The sequence below is a fragment of the Cryptomeria japonica genome, chromosome 9 (assembly GCF_030272615.1).
Source record: "Cryptomeria japonica chromosome 9, Sugi_1.0, whole genome shotgun sequence".
In the NCBI taxonomy this organism is placed as follows: domain Eukaryota; kingdom Viridiplantae; phylum Streptophyta; class Pinopsida; order Cupressales; family Cupressaceae; genus Cryptomeria; species Cryptomeria japonica.
The window spans coordinates 44,565,652-44,586,384 of NC_081413.1; the positions used below are offsets into that span (position 1 = coordinate 44,565,652).

Below are 20,733 nucleotides of genomic sequence, written 5' to 3' on the forward strand. Positions count from 1 at the left end.
CGTTTGCTTCTGAATGATATTCTTTGTGCTATGGTTACATGGTATGCACATTAAATTTGTTTTTGTGTTTAGTAATAGAAGTTTGCATGACTGTCAAATTATACTAAATGATTTGAGCAGAGGATGGAGCCAGATGAAAACTCAAACACTCGTCTTGCAGACTTGTAATGTCCCCTTCTCATTGATGTTCTTTCAGTGGTCCATTAGCCTATTCCTGAGACCCGTAGGCTAGGTGGAATGAGTAATTAGGGTCTAGCATCGATGAAACGAGGACTTACTAATTTTAGTAAGTCAGGGGATGACCATTCTGGTGCCACTGTCCTACTGAGCACTCCTTGCTTTGCCTCTGGACGCGATGATCATATTTTTCTGAGCATTAATTCTTGACTTACTATTTTTAGTAAGTGGCTGGGTGGCACATTTCTATTTTTGGCAGTAGACAGGGGTTTGAATTCTACAGCAGCCTGTGGTCGTCTGGGCTCAGTTTCATCTTGTTGGTGATAATAATCAGTGCGGGAGACATTTGCAACATAATTAAATATTATTTCCTTATCCTAAGGTTAATATTTAATTAATCTATTTATTGGCTACTGGTTTATTAAATTTGGGATTAATGCTTGTTTAATCCTAAGTTTGGGCGAAATTCAGTTGTTTTATGGCATGTGAAATATTTTTAAAAGGGATATTATTTCACTTTACATCGCCATTATGTGCCTAAGTGTCCAACGTGGGTCCTCCCCCTTCTTGGGCATGAGTTTTGACTTAGGAGAATGGGCGCTACACTTGGGTCCACATGTAAGTGGAAATGAAATTCAAATGCAAGCGTGGAATTTGGAGGGATGTCATTTGAATTTGATGAATGAAGTTATAAATATGAGGCTTGGGTTCCCATTTGCATCATCTTGAAAATCTGTAATGTTATGTTGTCGGATTGGCGACAGAACTTGAGGCTTCGGAGTGCGTCTCCCTAGTGCTACCCGGTTTCGTACTTGAAATACAGTACCTAGCTGTGCCTTGTATTCCTCTACCGTTTTCAGAGCTTTGCCATTGACATCTTGGTGTTGCAACGATTCTGTACTTGCTGGTTTTGCGTATGGCTGAAGCATATTTTTGCTCACATCTCTCTGCTGGAGCGTCTGACAGTTATGGGTATCAATCCTATCTTCCTTCCCAGCACTGGCGAATAAGTTTGTAAGTTTTTAGCACGTTTGTTTGAGTTTTGAATTAATTATGCAAAATCGAAATTCCTAGTCTAGGCGTGGGTTTTCTGCATTGCATTGGGATGTGTGCAAAATAAATAAGGGTCTTTTTGGGGTGTTGTTTTGATTGGTTAGCATTGCATATGTTGTATGGTGGGTTTGGGTCTGGTTTGAGCTAAATCGGATGTAAAATGAGGGAGATATGAATATTTTGGCATTTATCTTTGCTGTTGGTCTGTGTTTCCAGCCTGCAGATTTGGTTGTAACAGAAATTTATATCTTTACTACAGAAATCTGCATTACTCTCCTATCTTTTCTATTATTGTAAGGTTAGGTAGTAGTACTACTAACCAGTTCTCTCTTTGTAATTCTCATCCCGTTGAATAAGTGGAAGAGGCTGGCTTGCCGCCTGATATGCAATAATTTGTAATTTTCAGTCCTCCCGCTGAATAAGTGGTCGAGTGATAAGTTCAATGTTTTCGGTCCTCCCGCTGAAATATGCGGTAGAGTGATTGTTAATGTAATGTCCTCCCGCTGAAATACGCGGTAGAGTGATTGAACTTCTGTTTCTTGTAATCTTTCCCTTGGTCGGTTCACCGCCAAGAAGTTTAGTTTCTATCCTGTTGGATAAGCAGAAGGGGATGGCTTGCTGCCCATGCAATTGTAATTTTTAGTTTGTTTATTGATGCTGACGATCCCCGGAACACCGTATGCTCTCACCCTCCCAGTCTGGGCTCTCGGTGAACAAAAGGTGGAAGGGTTCCCTTTCAGTTGTTTTGCTTATTACTCTAACCTTAACGGGTTAATTGTTGTGGATGAATTGCTATTGGCCTGAAAAAACAAAAAAAAATTACTGATAACATGGATTTAGATTACTGATTATATTGACCTCATTGTTGACATAAATTACAAAATATAGTCATTTACTTCCTGTGTATGGGTTTATTATCACTTTCTGTCCTAGGTGGGAAATCTGATACTGCAGTCAGTTAGCATTTTAATTTGTTTTTTGCAAGACAATTAAAAATGGAACAATGAATGAGGATAAAGCTCAGTTAAATTTTGAAGGGAAAGCTCCCTGAGACCTGTTGTGCGAATCGCACACCCATCTCTGTCTTGGACAGGGACCCCCCAGTTTGTGCCTTTCTGTCTTGCCCTGAAATTTGGCTAAGTCTGGAATTTCCTGATCCTGAAATTTGGCTAAGTCTGGAATGTCCCGATCCTGAAATCTGACTAAGTCTGGAAAACTGAGGAAACCTCCAAAAACTAGAATTTGCAATATAACTCCTGGAGGGCCGAAACCACTCTCAAACATCCTGAAAGTATATATGGAATATAACTTAAAGTCTTATACTTAAATGTTATATTCCATTGAATGATCCTTCAGCGAGCTCTTGACAAACTTGCCCAAGTGCCCAAGCTCGCACTTCTTTAGAAAAACGTTTAAAAATGCTTCAAATGCCCAATTTCGGACCCTGGGGCTAAAATATGAAAAAGTTCAAAAGTTGCGAAAATGCCCCAGAGGTCCGAATTTCACTTAAGTTGTCCAATTTTGGACCCTGGGCCAAAAAGTGAAAAAGTTGACAAAACTGGTTGGAGGTCCGAAATTCACTTAACTTGCCAAAAGTGCTTTTAGGTCCAAATTTCACTTAAATGCCCAATTTCGGACCCTGGCTTCGAAATTTCAAAGTTTGTTATAAATTTGCAAAAAGACCCCAGAGGTCCGAAAATCACTTAAAATCCCCAATTTCGGACCATGGGGCAAAAAGTTGAAAAAGTAAATAACTTGCCACAAGGTAGTTTAGGTCCGAAAATATTCCCAGTTCGCCAAAACGCTTGAAAACTCTGAAATTCTAGAAACGCCTAACGATTCGAAATTCGTAGAATTTGCAAGAAAGGGTAAAGGGTTCGAGGTTTTTTTTTGCAAAAGTGTTAGATGGTCCGAAAATGCCTTTGGGCACCAAAACGTTAAAACCTCCAAATTTCCGAACTTCACTTTAAAATTCGCAAAAACGTTGAATGGTTCAAAATTCTGGACAAGTTGTAAAAAGCGCCTTAATCTCCGAATTTGGCATTAAAAATTGCGAAATTTGCAAACGGGTTTATAGATCCGAAGTTTTACAAAGGGCATTTAGGTCCGAATTTTCAACAGGTTACACAAAAAAAAAATGCTAAATGCTCCGAAATTTGCAAAACAGGCTAGAAGGTCCGAAAATGATAAAGCATTTAAATTCATTCAAAACACTCCGCAATTTGCAAAGGGTGAAATAGCTCCGAAATTTCAAAATATATATCAAATTTGCCAAGACGCGTTTAGCTCTGAAATTTATAAAAATGCTGAATGGTCCGAAATTCTGGGCAAATCGTCAAAACCCCTCCAAGGTCCGAAATTTGCCATAGTGCCCAGAATCGCGACGCATAGGCCCAAATATAAGGAATGCGAAATTGATAGATCCCCATTCATCCGAAGAACACAGCGTAGAAAGTTTATTAGACAGAGCGCGAAAACGCAGAGTTCATAATTTGGAAGATGGAGACGTAAAGTTTAAAGTCTGCAAAAGTGCCCTCCATTCTTCGAAATTCACCAGAAAAGGCATGAGAGTTAGAGTTTTAAAAATTTGTAGAAGCTCTTCAAACCTCCAGAGTCGCGCTATAAGAAGTTTTCAAAATGCCCAAGACTCCAAAGGTAAAACACGTAGAAGTAAATCGCCCAAACACCATCAAGACCAAGGATCAGATTTCACGTTCGAAGAGAAAGGAGAAGCATTTTCAAGATACATCTCACAAAGAGCTTCTCAAGCCAGACGTCATAATTAGATTTAATATTTGTTAAATTAATTAATTAATTTTTCAAATTGATTTAATGAAATGAAATTGGTTGATTGATTGCAGGACGTCATTAAAAAACTAGGAGAAGGCCTCAAACGCAAATCAAGAAAGGATCGCACTCCAAAGCCAGGCGCTGAAGATTGGAAAAGAAAAGATGCAAGAGCACGAGAACAACCGAGCATTGGGAACCGTGCCACTGAGCAAAGATGAAGTCCACCGGCAAAATTGAAGGCAAAAGGCAAAGAACACTCTGAATGCTGCAAGTCTATGCCTTCTCGAGAAAAGACACACAATTGGATTCAAGTCCAGAAATTCAGTTTTAAAATTGAAACAGCTTTATTGTAAACTGCTTATGGGTCCCGCGCAAGATATTTTTGTGGATAACTATTCCCAACCACCAGGAAGATTGGATAGACCTGAATTAAAGCCAAATAGTGGCAGGTAGTTGAGATAGTTGCTGGTTGGATAACTAAGAATTAATTCGGCATGGGTTAAAGCTGCCAGCTTCTGGAAGGCAGATCAGGACCCTTGGATGCAGTCCATCCTAGCCTTCGATTCATTATTGTAAAATCTATAAAAGGCAGAGGCCTTTCTTTTGTAAAGGGTTAGATGGTTAGATAGTTAGATTTTAGAGTTAGAATAGGTTAGATCTTAGCAGTAGCATAGAGATGCTGCAGAAATTGTTGTAATAGGTAGTTGAAATCAATATATAAACATTGATTTGGTGTTTATTGTCTTGTTTTCATCCTGTTTGCATGGTTTCTTTCAGCATTTTAGATAGATCTTTCTATTTTAGGTGTGCAGGTATTTGATAGATTCGGGCTCATACCACTGAGGATATACTGATTGTGTATCCTTTTGTGTGGTTAACCTGAGCCTTTAATTGTGTTTAGTTCAATTGCAGGTGTCTGCCTGAGCCGCGCCAGAATTGGGTGCTTAGCCGTGCGTCTCCAGTCTGAAAATCTTCCAAGTCCCTTTGAAGATTGCACTGTTCCTGCAAGGTTGTGAGCTATTCTGGCCAAGCAGGAATTGGTTATGTTGAATCCGTCTACCCGCATACCCGTGTTGTTAGTTTTAGATCTCCTACACCTTTCCTTTTGCTCTTTATTGCGTAATTCGAGAATCATAGTAGACTAGCTTGTTGCAAAATCGTAAGTCCCCCTTGTGTTTCCAGCAAAGCACATTGACCACTGAGAGATCCCGCAGTCAAGACCTGACAAAAGAAACCTTGAGGTTGTCCCCTCTGATCAAATATAAAAAATAGCATTAGGGACTTCCTTATCTCAAGAGAGGATAGGATAATCAGTCGGCTATTCTATTCTGCGTTGGCCGTATGGAGTTTGCAGCAATGCGACTTCAGACACGTCAACAAGACCTAAACTAAACCTAAACCTAAGCTAACTTACCATAGACACCACACCATAGACCATATATACAAGTATAAACACTGTTCAAAAAATGATTACTTCCCTATGTTTTCGCTTTGGATACAAGAGCTGGATGTGTCTTGCAAGTGAGGATTCCAGATATTGTGAATGAAAGCCATTTAATCTAAACATGATTGGTTAAAAGAGAGAACAGTAATCCACTCCAAACAAGATTTGAAGGACTAACAACCTGAACAAAGGAGAATACACGATTTGAAAGACTAAATGGCTAGTTGCATGCAAAGTTACAACCTAGATAAATAAAGCAATATCAATATAAAGCTTGACACTTATTATTTTCATTCTCAATCTAATCAATGAAATTACTAATATAGATGATCTGGTGTGAATAATAATTTTGGTAGCATAAACATAGTGTCAATCATTACCCTTGAATGTTTTGTGCTCAAAGCACTTATTTGTTTTTAAGCTATTGCTAAAAATAACTACATTTTGCAGAAGGACAATGGTGTCTTTCCATACTATTAGGACTCTAATAATGACTTTCTATGGTACAAAAATCTGCATGAAAACCTGCCACAACACCAAAAATAGAACCAATTCCTCCTAGAAACTAACAATGACATGTTGTTTGTGTAGAATGGAGATATTACTTTTCAAAAATAGGAAAGATATCAAGTTTTAGTTTTTTAAAATTGTTTTTGCTTTCAAAATATGTTGATCTTTTATAGATAGGAGTTACTTCTAGATTACTGACTATCTTATTTAAAGAGTCATGATGTAATACAAGTGATGTTGGGTAAAAGTCACATAAGCACACAAATTTAGTGTTTTAGCTGTGTTAGAAGAACTTGGTCATGCAAATTATAACTTATTGGCAAGACAATATCTGCTTGGGGTTGCAACTTGTACTTTTGCCTAGTTAATGAATGCTTCTTGTGCGATTTTAAGGTTTTGGCTTGGCCCAGAGGGTTCAAGGGTTTGATTCTTTACTTATCACCACGGTAGAGTCATGTCTTGGGCAAATATAGGAGAAGCAAGATGGAAAAATCATGTTGGACATGTGAGTTGCCATGTCTTGTTGGGGTGTACACTTCAATTTCATGCAAAATCCTTATTTGAACTGAGCAAACCTTCCATGGTCATGGAAATTCATCAGTTCAACCAAGCAGAGGTCCCCTTAGGGCTCTATCTATAATTTAGCCACTTTTGCATTGGAGTTTAATTGGAACATGAAGCTTTTGCTGCCTCTTTAGGTGTTGCAGAAAACATAAGTCTGTAGCATGTTTGAACCTTCACTCCACTCTAGGTGCTCATTGATTGCATGTTTTGCCTTTGATTTTATTTTGCTTTTTGCTGCATTTTATGGTGTTCACTACACATTTGCCCTTTTGAAATCTCTCTTTGGACATTGAGTATGCTTTAGTCCATTGTTGAAGAGTTGTCATGTAAATGTAGAGTATGCCCCAGTTTGTATGTTGGTGGCTCCTATAGATGCAAAGCATGTGCAAAGGATGTCTTGATTCACATGTCATCGAGTATGTCTCAATTCACAAGCATTGTTGGGTAGCTAGCACATCTAATGACATGTTTGTTTTGGCATGTATTGGGTGAGTTAGAAGATTTGGTATAACCACTTCATTAGATTTCCATACGGGCTTTTAGTGTTCAAAACATAGTGTCTTGGGTGAGTTAGGAGATTTGCTTAGTCTTGCTTGGACTCGTGGAGTCTTGAGGTGAACTAGTCAAACAAGGCTTAGAGATTTGGTTACCGAGTACTTGATGAGTTTGGTTAAACATGCTAGACTTGTTGAATCTTGTTTGGAAAACTTGGCCATGACAGTTAAGGAGAGTATATAATAACTCCTGAAAGGCGTTGGTTTCAATCCACAAGAGATTTTTTCAATCACTCAAATTTTATTCTTTCTAATCACCAAGTTCTTGATGTGGTAAATGTGAGAGTATACATAGACTAGAATGAGGATAATGGAATCGAATCCAAAGATATTGGTTGCTAGTCAACCAATTTGCAATAGAAGAAAAGTCATAGAATTGATCAAGTCAAATGGCTGATAATTGTAAAATAATTGAAAACACAGAGAATGATTTCTAAAATATTTGATATTGAAATAAGGAGCAAAAGTATCCTTAAATAAGAGATTACAAAGATCTATTTGTAAAGGATAAGATCGGCAACTAGGAAAAGTAGAGGATAAGAACATAATTGAAAAAATAAAAGAATACTCCTAATGTCTATTCTAATTAACTTAATTGATCATTATAAACTATATACTACAATATAATTTTAATACTATCCCTTAATGGTCAATCTACTAACTACACCTAGTCTGCCCCGAAATTTTGCAAATTTGTCTTGACTCAAGGGCTTGGTAAGAATGTTTGCAGTTTGATCCTCTGTTGGAATATACTGCAACATCACTGATTCATCTTCTACAAGTTGTATGAAATGAAATGATAATAAAGCTCCACATGTTTCATATGTTCGTGGAAGATTGGATTCTTGGCAAGCTTTAGCACCGCTTGATTGTCACAAAACAAGTGTAAAGGTCTTGCTGGAGACATTTGCATGTTAGAAAGCATCCTTCGTTAGATTGCTTCACATGCTGCTTTGGCAGTTCCTTGATACTCTGCTTCTATCGAGGAAATAGCTACTGCCTGTTGCTTCTTTTTGGTCTATGTGACTGCACCCATACCAAGGCTAGAAACATATAATTGTCAACAAAACCCGCCCAATCTGAATGTATGAACCCAACCAGCCTAGGATCTTTGCTTCTTCTATATAAAATGCCAAAGTCAAGTATCCCTTTCACATATCTTAGTACTAGCTTTGCTACAACCCAATGTTCTGCCTTGGGGGCTGTCTTGAAACAAGAAAACTCACAACATATCTCAAGTCAGGTCTAGTGGCGGTAAGATGGATAATATTGCCTACTAGTTGCCTGAATGCTAACTCATTGATTACCTTTGACCCTGTTTTGGGTAAAAGCTTCAACCCTTTCTCCATAGGTGTAGATGAATTTTTGCAATCTCTCATTCTGAAATTATCTAGCAAACTCCTGGCATATTTAGATTGAGAAATAAAAATACCACTATGTGTTTGCCAAACCTCTATACCTAGGCAATACTGAAGAAGGCCTATGCCTGTCATATCAAAAGCCTGACACAATTTCCATTTGATTTGCTCAAGCAAATGTGGTCCACTGTTTGTAATGATAATATATCATAGATGGAAAACTCTTTCTTGACAATAACTCTTTTGGCCTAATTTAAAAAAAAAAACTCGGGACTTGGCCAAAAAATCGGCAATAACTCCGCAATTTTATCGAACAGTTTATATATATAAATGTTTAAAATATTCTTCAAAAACACACATATTACTAATTTACATCATATATAAATCATATTAGAATTTAATACATACCATAGACCAAAAAACAAGTTCAACTTTAAATGGGTTATAATGCAAGTTCCACCAGCCATGTCATATGTAGAAGCTGCCTCATCTAAAGAGATTTTTGGCAAGTTGTGCAATAATAACGTCTAAGTAGGCACACTCGAGTAATATCCTAGTTCCCTGTCATCTCTCATTGTAATCAAGCTTTATATCTTAGTTCCCCGTCATCTCTCATTGTAATCAAGCTTTTCATTTGACAGATTCCAATATCTAATGAGGATTTGGGAGTGGAGACCCCAATGAGGAGGAGCAGTGCCCCTCATGGGGGTTTGGAGGCAACAACCCCAATGGGGTCAAGAGGCAGCGCCCCTTGTGGGGATTTGGGGGCAACACCCCCATCGGGTTAGAGGGGCAGCCAAGCCCAAATTAAGGCCTTTGAAACCTTTACCACAAATGAAAATCACGTTTTTTTGATTGCAAGCAAGAAAAAAGTAAATTATATGAATTTGGAGGAGCTTTTAATACAATACTCGCGATTTTTTGCATTTTTTATAGGAAGAAATCGCTGAGAGTTTTTCAAAAACTCGTTGGAGAGTAACTCTTCTGGCATTTTGACTCAGGAGTACTCGCAAATCAAAAGAGTTTTTGGAGAGTTTTTCACTTGTGGATAATACCATCCACATAAATGACAAGAAGAATGATATCATTACCTATGGTTTTGACATATAAATTGGGATTTGAAGGACTTCTTTAACCGTTGGTCGTCCAAATACCTGTCAATCTTTATATACCATGCCCTGGGTGTCTGTTTCAGACCATAAAGAGCTTTCGTCAGTCTGTATACCTAATGCTTGTTTCCAACAACCTGAAAACCCCGAGGCACTCTTCATGTCTATTTGATGGACTTTCTAGCTAAATTGTGCTGCCATGGCTAGAACTAGACAGATGGTGCTCATCTTTGTTGTAGGAACAAAGGTCTACTCATAGTTTGTTACTTCCCTCTACGAGAATCCTTTAGTCGCCAACTATGCAATTGTTACTAAGATGCCTCCAAGTTATACATTTGCAGCATTCCCCTTTTAGCAGATCTCATTTTTTCCTTCTTTGGTAATTTGTGCTTCATTTGTTATATAATAGTTCATTATTGTGGTTTCTTGTGCCTATCTTGTATATTTGGTTGGGCTCTCCAAAGTAAGGGTTATGATCTCCATTTTGTTGCGAGTGCTTTAGTGGACAACATTCATTGTTTGTTGTTTTAGACACTAGTGAGTTGTACATAAATTCAATTAATGCTCTTTGGCATTGCTCAAATATCTTCTATCTTCTCTTATTGTCTTTGATTATATGCAACCTGATTTGTGAGTTTATGAGGTCTATATGGTGGAGATCAAAGGATTTTAGGTACTTCGTTATGATCATCTAGTTTTTTGGTTTCTTAAGTTTGTGTGGGGCTGAAGCGGGCTTCATTATCCTACTACATAAAAGCTGATTGCATTAAATATTCTGGATTGAGACAATTTTATTTGGATACACATCTCTTTCGAAAGTGATGGCAATAATATTGTGATTTTGGCTGCATATGTCAATGATTTTGCCATCACAGGTAGTAGGGCCATCACATTTTAGGGTGTGAAATTTGATCTATGTTATGCTTTTGGTATCATTGATCTTGGCTTCTTACAATTTTGCTTATATGTAGTATTCTGGATACATTTTCATTTCATAAGGCAAGTATGGCAGGATTTTTTTGGAATGGTTTTTGATGGTTGATAAGAATGCTTCCACTACACCTATGGAGGCTGGGTTGAAGTTGTCAGCCTATGATGATTTATTAAGGATTGATGAGTCATTCTGTAGAGAACCAGCAGATAGTTTGATAATATTTTTCTTTTGTTATTAGTAGTCTCTTTCGATTTTTTGCCAATATGATCTTGTTCATTGACAATGAACAAAACATGTGTTGTGATATGCCAAAGGTGCTCTTGACTTTGGCATTCTATATTGGAAGACATTTGTTTTTAGGTTGATAGGATAGATAGACTACACATTGGCTTGTTCTACTAGCTGTATTTTATGTCTGGGCATGGGAAATGTTTTGTTGCAGGAAAATCTTCAACATGTTATAGAGTTTGAAGCAGCTGTTAGTACTAATTGTAAAGCAATCTGGTTACAACAAGTTTCGAGTGATCTGCAACTTTCTTAGGTTACACTAACTCCGCTTTTACCAGAGAATTTAAAGATAGTGAAGAGACCAAGTTATTATGCTCACACCAAACACATTGATGTTCATGTAATGTCCCCTTCTCAGTAGTAGTGGGAATGATCTGTTTAGCCCTTTTAATTCTGGTAGGCTAATTTCGGGATATCGTAGAATAAATTAAATTAATTAAGTAAAGTTGTCCAATAAAGTAAATTTTATGGATAGCTTTACTTTAATTAATTTAATAAAGTGACTTAAGTGAAAAAAAGAAACAAATATTAAAAGCCACTTTATTAATGTGCTTTAATGAATTATTTTAAGTGGGAATTCAAAAAGCCCTTTGGGAATTTTCTAAGGGAATTATAAAAAGAGGATTTGATAGCTCATTTTGTATGCTTGCTTATTATTCTTTATGGTGGTTTTTTGAGCTTCTTGAGGAACAAACCCTAGGATGAAAACCCTAAGACCAAGCAGTTTTGTCAGTGAGATACATTCCTTAGCTGATTGCAGGTGGAATCACACAGGTTTCAGGCTTGGATTGAATGAATGGACAATTTGTGAAGTCTTGCAGGCAAGACAAATTGTTAGAGTTAGCAGAGACTTACAAAAAATCAGAAATAACTGATTGTACATGATACTAAAGATTTGCTGGGTGATTTTAACCTCCATTTTTAGCCTTAAACCATTCAAAGAGATGGGCGACGAATTTTGACTGAGTTTTGGGTGATTATAGTGCTTCAGCTGCCACTAGTAACCAAGTTAGTGGGGTGTTTGAATGTAGGAAGGGCCGGGTGATTAAAAGTCATAGTGTAGGCCACCATTTTCAGTTTGGGGTTGGAACAATAAACACCGTACAGGCCATAGGACTCCTTTGTGGCTGGACATGAGGTTTCTAAGGGGCTAGGCAACTATTTAAACATTGCCAAGTGTGACAGAAAGGGCTGATTCAGACTCCATTTGCTGGTCTATCAGTCAAAGAGGGAATGTTCGGGTTTTTCCTGTATCCATTTTGCTGTTTTAGATTGTAGGAGATTGAAGGAGATTTGGTGTTTCAGATTGCTACTGCTGCTACCAAGGTCAATTGTAGCTATTCGTTGAGGTTAGAAATTATTAAAGTTCACCTTTGTAATCTGAACTTTTATCACAGCATGAGCAGACTGATCTATGAAATATTGATGTTATTATTTCTTCTGGATAGTGAAAACTATTGTTGTGTTATTTATGAATGCTCTGTGCAATTTATGATGTTTAAATATTATCATCATTCCAAGCATCATAAACTCTGCAAACAGTAATGCCCCACTTTCACATGCATGCAAAATGCTGACAAAGTGATCATGGGGAAGAAGTGCAAAAATCTGGTTTAAATTGGTAGGGGTCTTTACAGTTCATCAGTACATTTGGCAATGAATTGACATTGGTGATGTTTTCTTCCACTACTGTACATCTTAGGAGAAGTATGCTGGTCTAATGACAAACCTCTTGGTACAATAATTATTGTTGAATTTCTGGACAAGTTTGAGTCGTCTACAAAAAGTAGTGTAACATTTTGTCTAGTACAACATATGTCATTACATTATATCAATAATTCTTTAATGATCCAATAACAACACATGTCTGAAAATTGAGTTACAACCACTAATGCAAGTTCCGCATTTAATAATGAATGTCAGCACACATGCATTAAAGTGCCATCCAATTTTCTTAAACTGCATGTTTTCATTCTTCCAACATCAAGAACTTGCAGAATCATTATATAACTTGAATTATTTTATTTTAAACTAGGGTATGAATGTTTGTTAGTGTTCAATGATCCTCAGTGAGATGATTGTTATTTTTTTGCTTGTTTTTTATTCTACCGTGCTGAATATCTGAATTAGTTGAATATTCAATGGTGGATGAGACTAGGTGCTTATTTATTATTTGTTATTCCTTTTATTGTCAGGCTGTTAAAATTCTGCTACTTGAGACAGCAGATAATGCAAATGCAAATGAAGATGATATTGATAGTGATACCCGCAAATCATTTTTACGGGACACCTTTTCGATTTTTGATTCTGTTTTGATTGAAGGTAAGGTTGCCTGTGCTAAAAGCTTATTTAAATTATGTTAATTAATATATTTCACATCTTTTATGACAATTTTATTTAGTCTGTTATGTATATATGTTATGAGGTATGTTGTGTAAATTATAAAGTAATTACTCTATGTTAATAAGTATTAGAAATTTGCTACCTTTTATGGCATCTATAACAAATATAATTATAGGTAACTATAAGAAGTATCATTGCAAACATTATGAGCTCAAGCTTACAAAGATTATTTATAGTATTTTTTCTTGTATTATATTCTTGGGCAACTAAAGTCAAAAGTCATAATTCCAAATTCTTCCTTGAATAATGGATTGTGTTGGTGTTCAAATTTGTTGTTTTGGGACATGACAAATAGAACACCGCACAAGGATAAACCCTCCCCTGTAACTACAACTAAAACAAATTGTGGAAGTCTAAAAAGATTTAAAATTGGACACACTGAAATTTTACTCTGAATTCTAAACTCTGAAAAGATCTAGATAGTTTTACTTCTAATTGGAGTGTAGTACAAAACCTATGTTTTCTATGGAGTGTTGTACACAATTTTTTTCGTATTGCAAACAACAATTTAGTCATTTTCTCATTTCTAAGTCAAACCTAAGTCTCATTGTAATTTTCACAATGGACATTCCATGAGCCTTCACACCTTTTGATCACCAAGATCATGACGTGGGCAAGGTGAGAGCATATGATGAAAAGGATTTTTTACTAAAATATATGTTGGTGGCATGCTATACAACTCAATATTGCATTCTTTACAAAGTGTCGAAGCAATGAAATACTTATTTTGGCGGTATGCCTTCCAGATTAACACTGATAATTGAAATAGTTTTGGTGGCAAACCTTCCGCAACAAATACATATACTAAATCTGGTGAAGAACCACACAAATTAACATCAGTAATATTAATGCTGGGAAGTAAATGTATTTTTAATCTCATGGTGACATAGCCATTTAGACTCACAATATCCAAGTCATTACCATTGGCGGCAAATGCTCTAGAAAATTATATTTAAAATATTTTTTCATTGATAATGGCAATTTTGATAAAAAGTATTTATAAATCTCATGAATGCTGCAATAACACATAAATAGAAAAATTTAACATTTATGATTTATACTTAAAACTAAGATAAAAAAATCTAGCTTTTACAACTATAAAACTAACTCGTTTTACAAAAACACCTAGGGTTTGTTCAACAAAAAAGCTAAACCCACCTAGGGTTTGTTCTTTGGTCCACTAAAACAAAATAGACAATGGAAAAAGGAAATATAAAAGAGAAATGGAATTTCTTTTTAAAAACACAAAAAACAAAAGAGAAAGAAATGGAATTTCTTTTAAAAAACACAAAAAATCTTCAAAATGCAAACTTACCTCTTTAATATTGCTTGAAATCAATGGTGAGCTCTTGGTCCTCCTAGATGTACCAAAAGTAGGTAAAAACCTCCTCAAATGTGATTCAACCATCGATTTTGACTCAATCTCTTGGTTGGTTTTCCTTCAAAACATTCCAATTTTGGCTCAAAACTTTCTTTTTTCTTTCTCTTTTGGCTTGAAAATGAATTGAAGTTGCTTTTAGAAAGCATGAGGCAAATATAAGACACAAATAATAGAGTGAGTTACTTTTTTATGTATCATTTTTTGTTTTTTGCCAAACCCAATTATGGTTGAGTCTTCACAATCAAGTTTCCGAGACTTGCTAAGGGTCACTTGCCTCGGGACTCATCAAGTCCAGGCGAGTCTGTAACGTTAGTTGTACTACTATTATACCACTTTTGAAGTTTATATTGCTGTTATACTACTGTTGTTGAAAGGAAAGCAGAGGAGCAGAAACAACCTTCTGTTGATGTGTCTTTTGTACACGACCAAACACAGAATAAAATGCCTAAAGGTACCTTGTCCTCTCTTAAATAAAGCTTCCCCGAATGCTGAAGATCTCTCAGAAGGATCAATCGGAGTAGCTCCAAGGTTTTGATTGTAGTTTCTCTACGCGTGGATAAGCTCTTTGCGGTACGATGTGATTTTGCTGGAATCACAAGGGGACTTACACTCGACGACTTGAACGTCTGATTTGCTTTGGATATTGCTGGAACGTGAGATTTACTGGTCCTAGATTTTGAAAAAAAGGAAAAAGGAGAGGGTTGAAACGAGATCTATTTCTAATACTAAGAATGTAAGAGCAATGAATGACCTTTGATGAAATTCTAACTAAGTCTTGCTTTGACATCCCAGGACCATCACCGCTACAGGCATGGACACCATCAGGCTGATGCATATCAATGAAGAAGCGACAATTGAAGTTAAGCTTAAGCTGAATGATTCCAGTTGACTACACAAGGCAAGTCTGCAATCAACAAACTGCTAGTGGTATGGATATACAAATTTCAGCATCGATCATACACATTTCTTCCACTCATCTAATAACATGAAATCAAATTTGAGAAGTATAGAGACCATGCAAATTGTTGAATCAACCCATAGAATTCACCATTTCTTCAATGAAGTTTACAACTCCTTTACAACAACATCTTGGCAACAATCTTTGCCTTCTCTTTCTATTCTACTCTAACTATTTCCTATTCTCTGACTATTCACTACTATCTATTCTCTATTAACCAACTATTTACCCCCTATCAACTATTAACCTTTACAAATGAGGAGCCAGGGCTTATATATAGAGAACCCTTTACGAACAGACGACTCTGATTGACTTAGAATCAAAGGCTAGGATTACAAGATAGAAATCCTAATTAGGGTTTGTTACAACAAACTTCCTTAGCCTTAGAAAATTACATTCCAAGGGTGAGGACCAATAGGAAGCAGGGGTAGGTGCCTCAAAGTTTGTGCCACCTTCGGTAAATTAGGTACATTGAATCTGGTCATGTTGAGGTGGACCAATCAGACTGGAGGAGTGATGAGTGGGATGCCACCTTGTCTGACACTCGTAACTTGTTTGATGTTCAATTTGATGATGTTGAGAAGTTAACTTTAATTAACTCTTTTGAAACTTTCTGCTTCTTCAACAGACCCTTGCTATCGACCTTGGTTGATTCTCCTCTGTCTTTGATGTGTTTGATGAATGGAGTACCTCTCCTTGACTCCCATGTGTTTGATGAAGTTTCCTGATTTTCAAGTCATCCTTCTCCGGAAGTACACCTCCATCTGGGAGTGCTGGCAAAGCCTTTCTTGGTCATCTTGTGATTCCTTAGTGTGGCAAAGTGAAGGGCTTTGGAGATAGCTGGCAATTCCTTGAACACCTTGAGTCTTCCAATGCTTCAAAGCACCTTGAGTCTTCCCTTTTGCTTGTGGAACATCCTTGATGATGCTGGACTGGAATTCTCCATCTGCAAAATAAACCAAAAGGTGATTAAGTACATATGACATGTTCATTTCAATAAAGCATTTTCCACCTTAAATCATCAACAAGAAGACTTTAAAATAAAGTTCGCTCAAAATCCTTCCCAGGGACATGCTCTATAAGAATTTCGCCCTGGACCCTTTGGAAGGGTCAGGAGCGAATTTTGCTATTCTAGGATAATTCTATTACTTGTTTATTCCAAAATTCCTCCCAAGGCAAACATATGATAGCTTTCCTTCCTCCCAAGCCTAGGGATCCATGCTTTGACCTTTATCATGAGCAAGTCAGGTGAAATTGAGGATTTCGCCTTGGACCCTCTGGAAGGGTCAGGAGCGAATTTCTTGATCATGGACAAAACACTGACTTCTTTCACTCACAACCCCTTCTAAGACATGCTTGTGGCAATCTTTAAGCCCAATCTACCTTGATCACTGTCTTGGTCTAGCACAAATTTGGAAGAAAAAGGACATTTGGTGAATTTTGCCCTGGACCCTTTGGAAGGGTCAGGAGCAAATTTCATGATTTGCTTATTTTCCTTCATTCAACTCCATTCCTCTCACTTTGTTCTTACTTGATTCTCACCTTGGATCCTTCTGCCATGCTTGCAACATTTTGTTTGACCTCAAAATGACTAGAAAAGAGAATTTTGCTAGAAATCATAGCCAGGGACAAGACCCATAATGGATTTCGCCCTGGACCCTTTGGAAGGGTCAGGAGCGAATATCTTCCTCTAGCCCAAAATCATCACTTTTGGAGAGAACAATCCATTCAAGGGCAATCTCAAGGGCTTCTACCATCTTTGTCTAGGCCTGGCTTGGCACAAATATGAAAGAAATAGGTAGATTTTAGAATTTCGCTCTGGACCCTTCCAGAGGGTCCAAGGATACACCGCCTCACTCCTATCTAGGCCATAAAAACCAAAAACTTAACTTGATTTGCAAGGAAAATAGGTGATCCTAGGAATTTCGCTTTGGACCCTTTGGAAGGGTCAGGAGCGAAATTCATGATTTGGTTCAATTCCTTCAAACTTGATAATCACTGGCAAGTCAAAGTCACACCTAAGGACACTCCCAATCCTAATTCACCTTGAACCACCCTAGACTTGGCATAAAATTGAGGGAAAAGAGTGGTTTTGGGGAATTTCGCTTTGGACCCTTTGGCAAGGTCAGGAGCTAAATTCACACTCTAGGCTTGACATCTCATCTTTTCAACTCCAATCTTCTTTGTAAGGCAAAAATACATCATTCTCCACCCTAGGAACAAGGTTTGAAGTCCAAGCAAGGGAGCAAATGAGGTTTATAATGAACTTCGCTCTGGACCCTTTGGAAGGGTCAGGAGCAAAATTCATACTTCGGGCAAAATCTTCATCTTTCAAAGCGTCCAACTCCCTCTCAAGGCAAGAACATACCAATCCACCTTCCAACGTGCCTTAGAGACCAACACTTAGCCAAAATTAGGAAGGAAATGAGGGTTATGAGGATTTTCGCTCTGGACCCTTTGGAAGGGTTAGGAGTGAAAATCTTGATTTATCCAATTCTTTCTCAAACTTGATCAATTTCAAGGTCCTTTCAAACTCTATTCATCATTTTAGGCAAGATAGAAGGTTAAATGGAAGATTTCGCTCTGGACCCTTTGGAAGGGTCATGAGCGAAATTTCCATTCTAGGTTGATTTGCACCATTTTGTAGTCTTAAACGTCCTCTCCAAGGCAAACATGCATCCAAGTCTCCTCAACTATGCCTCAAAAATCCAAAACTTGGCCATGTGAAAGAGCAAAATAGAGGAAAAGGTGAATTTCGCTTTGGACCCTTTGGAAGGGTCAGGAGCGAAATCCATGCTTTAGACAAAATCCACTCTTTCAAACACCTCAAATCACTTCCTAAGGCAAGAATATGTCAATTTGCCCTTACCATGCCCAAGGAATCAAGGTTTCCAGTGCAAACAAGGAGAAAAAGGTGTCTAGGGAGAATTTCGTTCTGGACCCTTTGGAAGGGTCAGGAGCGAAATTCACATTTAGGCTCAAATCTTGATTTCATTTCTCACATTTCTTCATCCAAATAAGTGTTTTGCCCTCAATAATGCCTGGGAATGAGTTAGTTCTAAGTTTGGGTCAAACTAGAATGTTATATGGAGAATTTTGCTCTGGACCCTTTGGAAGGGTCAGGAGCGAAATTCGCTTTGGACCCTTTGGAAGGGTCAGGAGCAAAATTTGACATTTTGGTCTCTCTGTCAGGATTCATGTATGGAATATAACATTTAAGTATAAGAATTCTTATACTTTAAGTTATATTCCATATATACTGTCAGGATGTTTGAGAGTGGTTTCGGACCTCCAAGAGTTATAATGCAAAATCTAGTTTTTGGAGGATTCTTCAATTTTCCAGACTTAGTCAAATTTCAGGATCAGGATGACATTCCAGACAGCCAAATTTCAGGACATTTGAAGATCAAGATGACATTCCAGACTTCATCACTCACCAATTTGATTTAACTCAGACCTTCAAGGATGATATTCACTCACCAAGCCTCATTGACCTCCTCAAACAAGACACAATTAGCAACAAGAGCAAAACTTTGTCCTAAGGAAGACTTTCAAAGAAACCCTAATTTTGGGGCCCTGTGGACTCACCCTGGCTCAAGCAGAGCCTGCTATCTTAGTGATCCCTTTAGCAACACTCAGCATGCAAAGGCTAATAGACAAAACCCTAAAAGACCCAGAAAACAAACCCTAGAAAGCAAAAAGTAGGGGTCCCCATTTGCAATGGGGGGATGTGTGAATACGTCACAACACCTTCCTAATGCAAAACCCCTAAGAGAGTGAATGCAATTTTCTTTGCAAACCCCTTAACAACATTACAAATGAAAGAACACACAAATAAATTTCAGATTTAACGTAAACATGACATAGAAGATTTAACGTGGGAAAACACATTTGGGAAAAAACCTACCACACCAAAGCATAGATCAATTGTATTACAGTTTTAAAAACCTTTTGCAAATAATATATAGAGTCTATGCTCTTGCAGGTGTCTTCAACTGTGATATAAAAATCTATTACAATTGAGGCAACATAATGACATCTTTAAAAATGCATCACCTAATTTCACTTCTACAACACATTGTATTTATAGAAGCTTCACAAAAGCGTCCACATTTAATGAATCTGCGAATCTATTCAAGTTCAATGTATTTGCAACATATAATTAGAAACTTCCTTCGTGTATAACTCTTGCATAAATAATATTAAATGCAAATATTATTTATTCCTCAAACGCAAGGTGTCTAAGATGAGATAATTATGCCATATGCCAAAATAGAAATTTCCAATTTACTCCAAGTCTATCTGGGTGGAAGATTAGGTTCTGCTGAGAATCTTTCCAAATCTGTGCTAAAGAATAGGAAGCGATTGCCACATGTCGCTTGGGCTGGACTTTGAAGAGCTCCTAAGAATTTTACTTCTTCAAAGTTCAGCCATTGCGACAAGTGTCACACCACTTGAACTTCTCTACAGTCATTGGCTTTGTCAAAACAACATTCACCAAAGTGTCTACCTTTTCCAACTTCACCTTTCCATCTTGCACCTTATCACGAACAAAATGAAACTGCACATCAATGTGCTTAGTCCTGGCATGAAATGTAGGGTACTTTGCCAAGCAAATGGCACTCTAGTTGTCACAACTAATAGTGATATGTCTTGCATCAAAACCAATATCCGAACACACTCTCTTAGCCAAACTGCCTCTTTACAAGCACGAGTAGCTGCAATGTACTCTGCTTCAGTTGTGGACAAAGCGACAACAGCTTGCCGCTTGCTCATCCATCTTACTGCACCACCAAACATCGTGAACACATCCACTGGTGGATCTTCTACAGTCAATGTCATCTGCCTAGTTAGAGTCTAAATATTCACAAATACTCAAGGAATCTCGAGGTCCAATAGAATTACCATGGAAACATAGGGAATACTCTGAAGTACCTTGCAAATATTTGAACACTCTCTTCACTGTAACCTAATGCACCCGTCCAGGATTAGCCATAAACCGATTAAGGACTCCCATTGCTTGTGCAATGTTTGGCCTCGTACAGACCATAACATACATTAGGCTACCGACAACACTTGTATAAGGTACTCTGGTCATGTCCTCCATCTCAGTAGGAGACTTTGGACAATCCCCAATAGAAAGCTTCGTCCCCTGTAAAAGAGGAGCAATTAATTGTTTACAATCTGACATTTTGAATGTCTCCAGCATA

General features: G+C 37.4%; 1 protein-coding gene across 2 annotated transcripts in view; it reads left to right on the forward strand.

The window, feature by feature from the left end:
- LOC131043928 (endoribonuclease Dicer homolog 4) overlaps window positions 1-20,733 on the forward strand; it is a 290,003-nt gene that overhangs the window by 86,793 nt on the left and 182,477 nt on the right. For both annotated transcript variants that reach the window (XM_057977166.2, XM_057977167.2), the window contains one exon: window positions 12,977-13,103. In XM_057977166.2, the coding sequence (XP_057833149.2) occupies window positions 12,977-13,103 (127 nt within the window). The remainder of the gene's footprint in view (window positions 1-12,976; window positions 13,104-20,733) is intronic.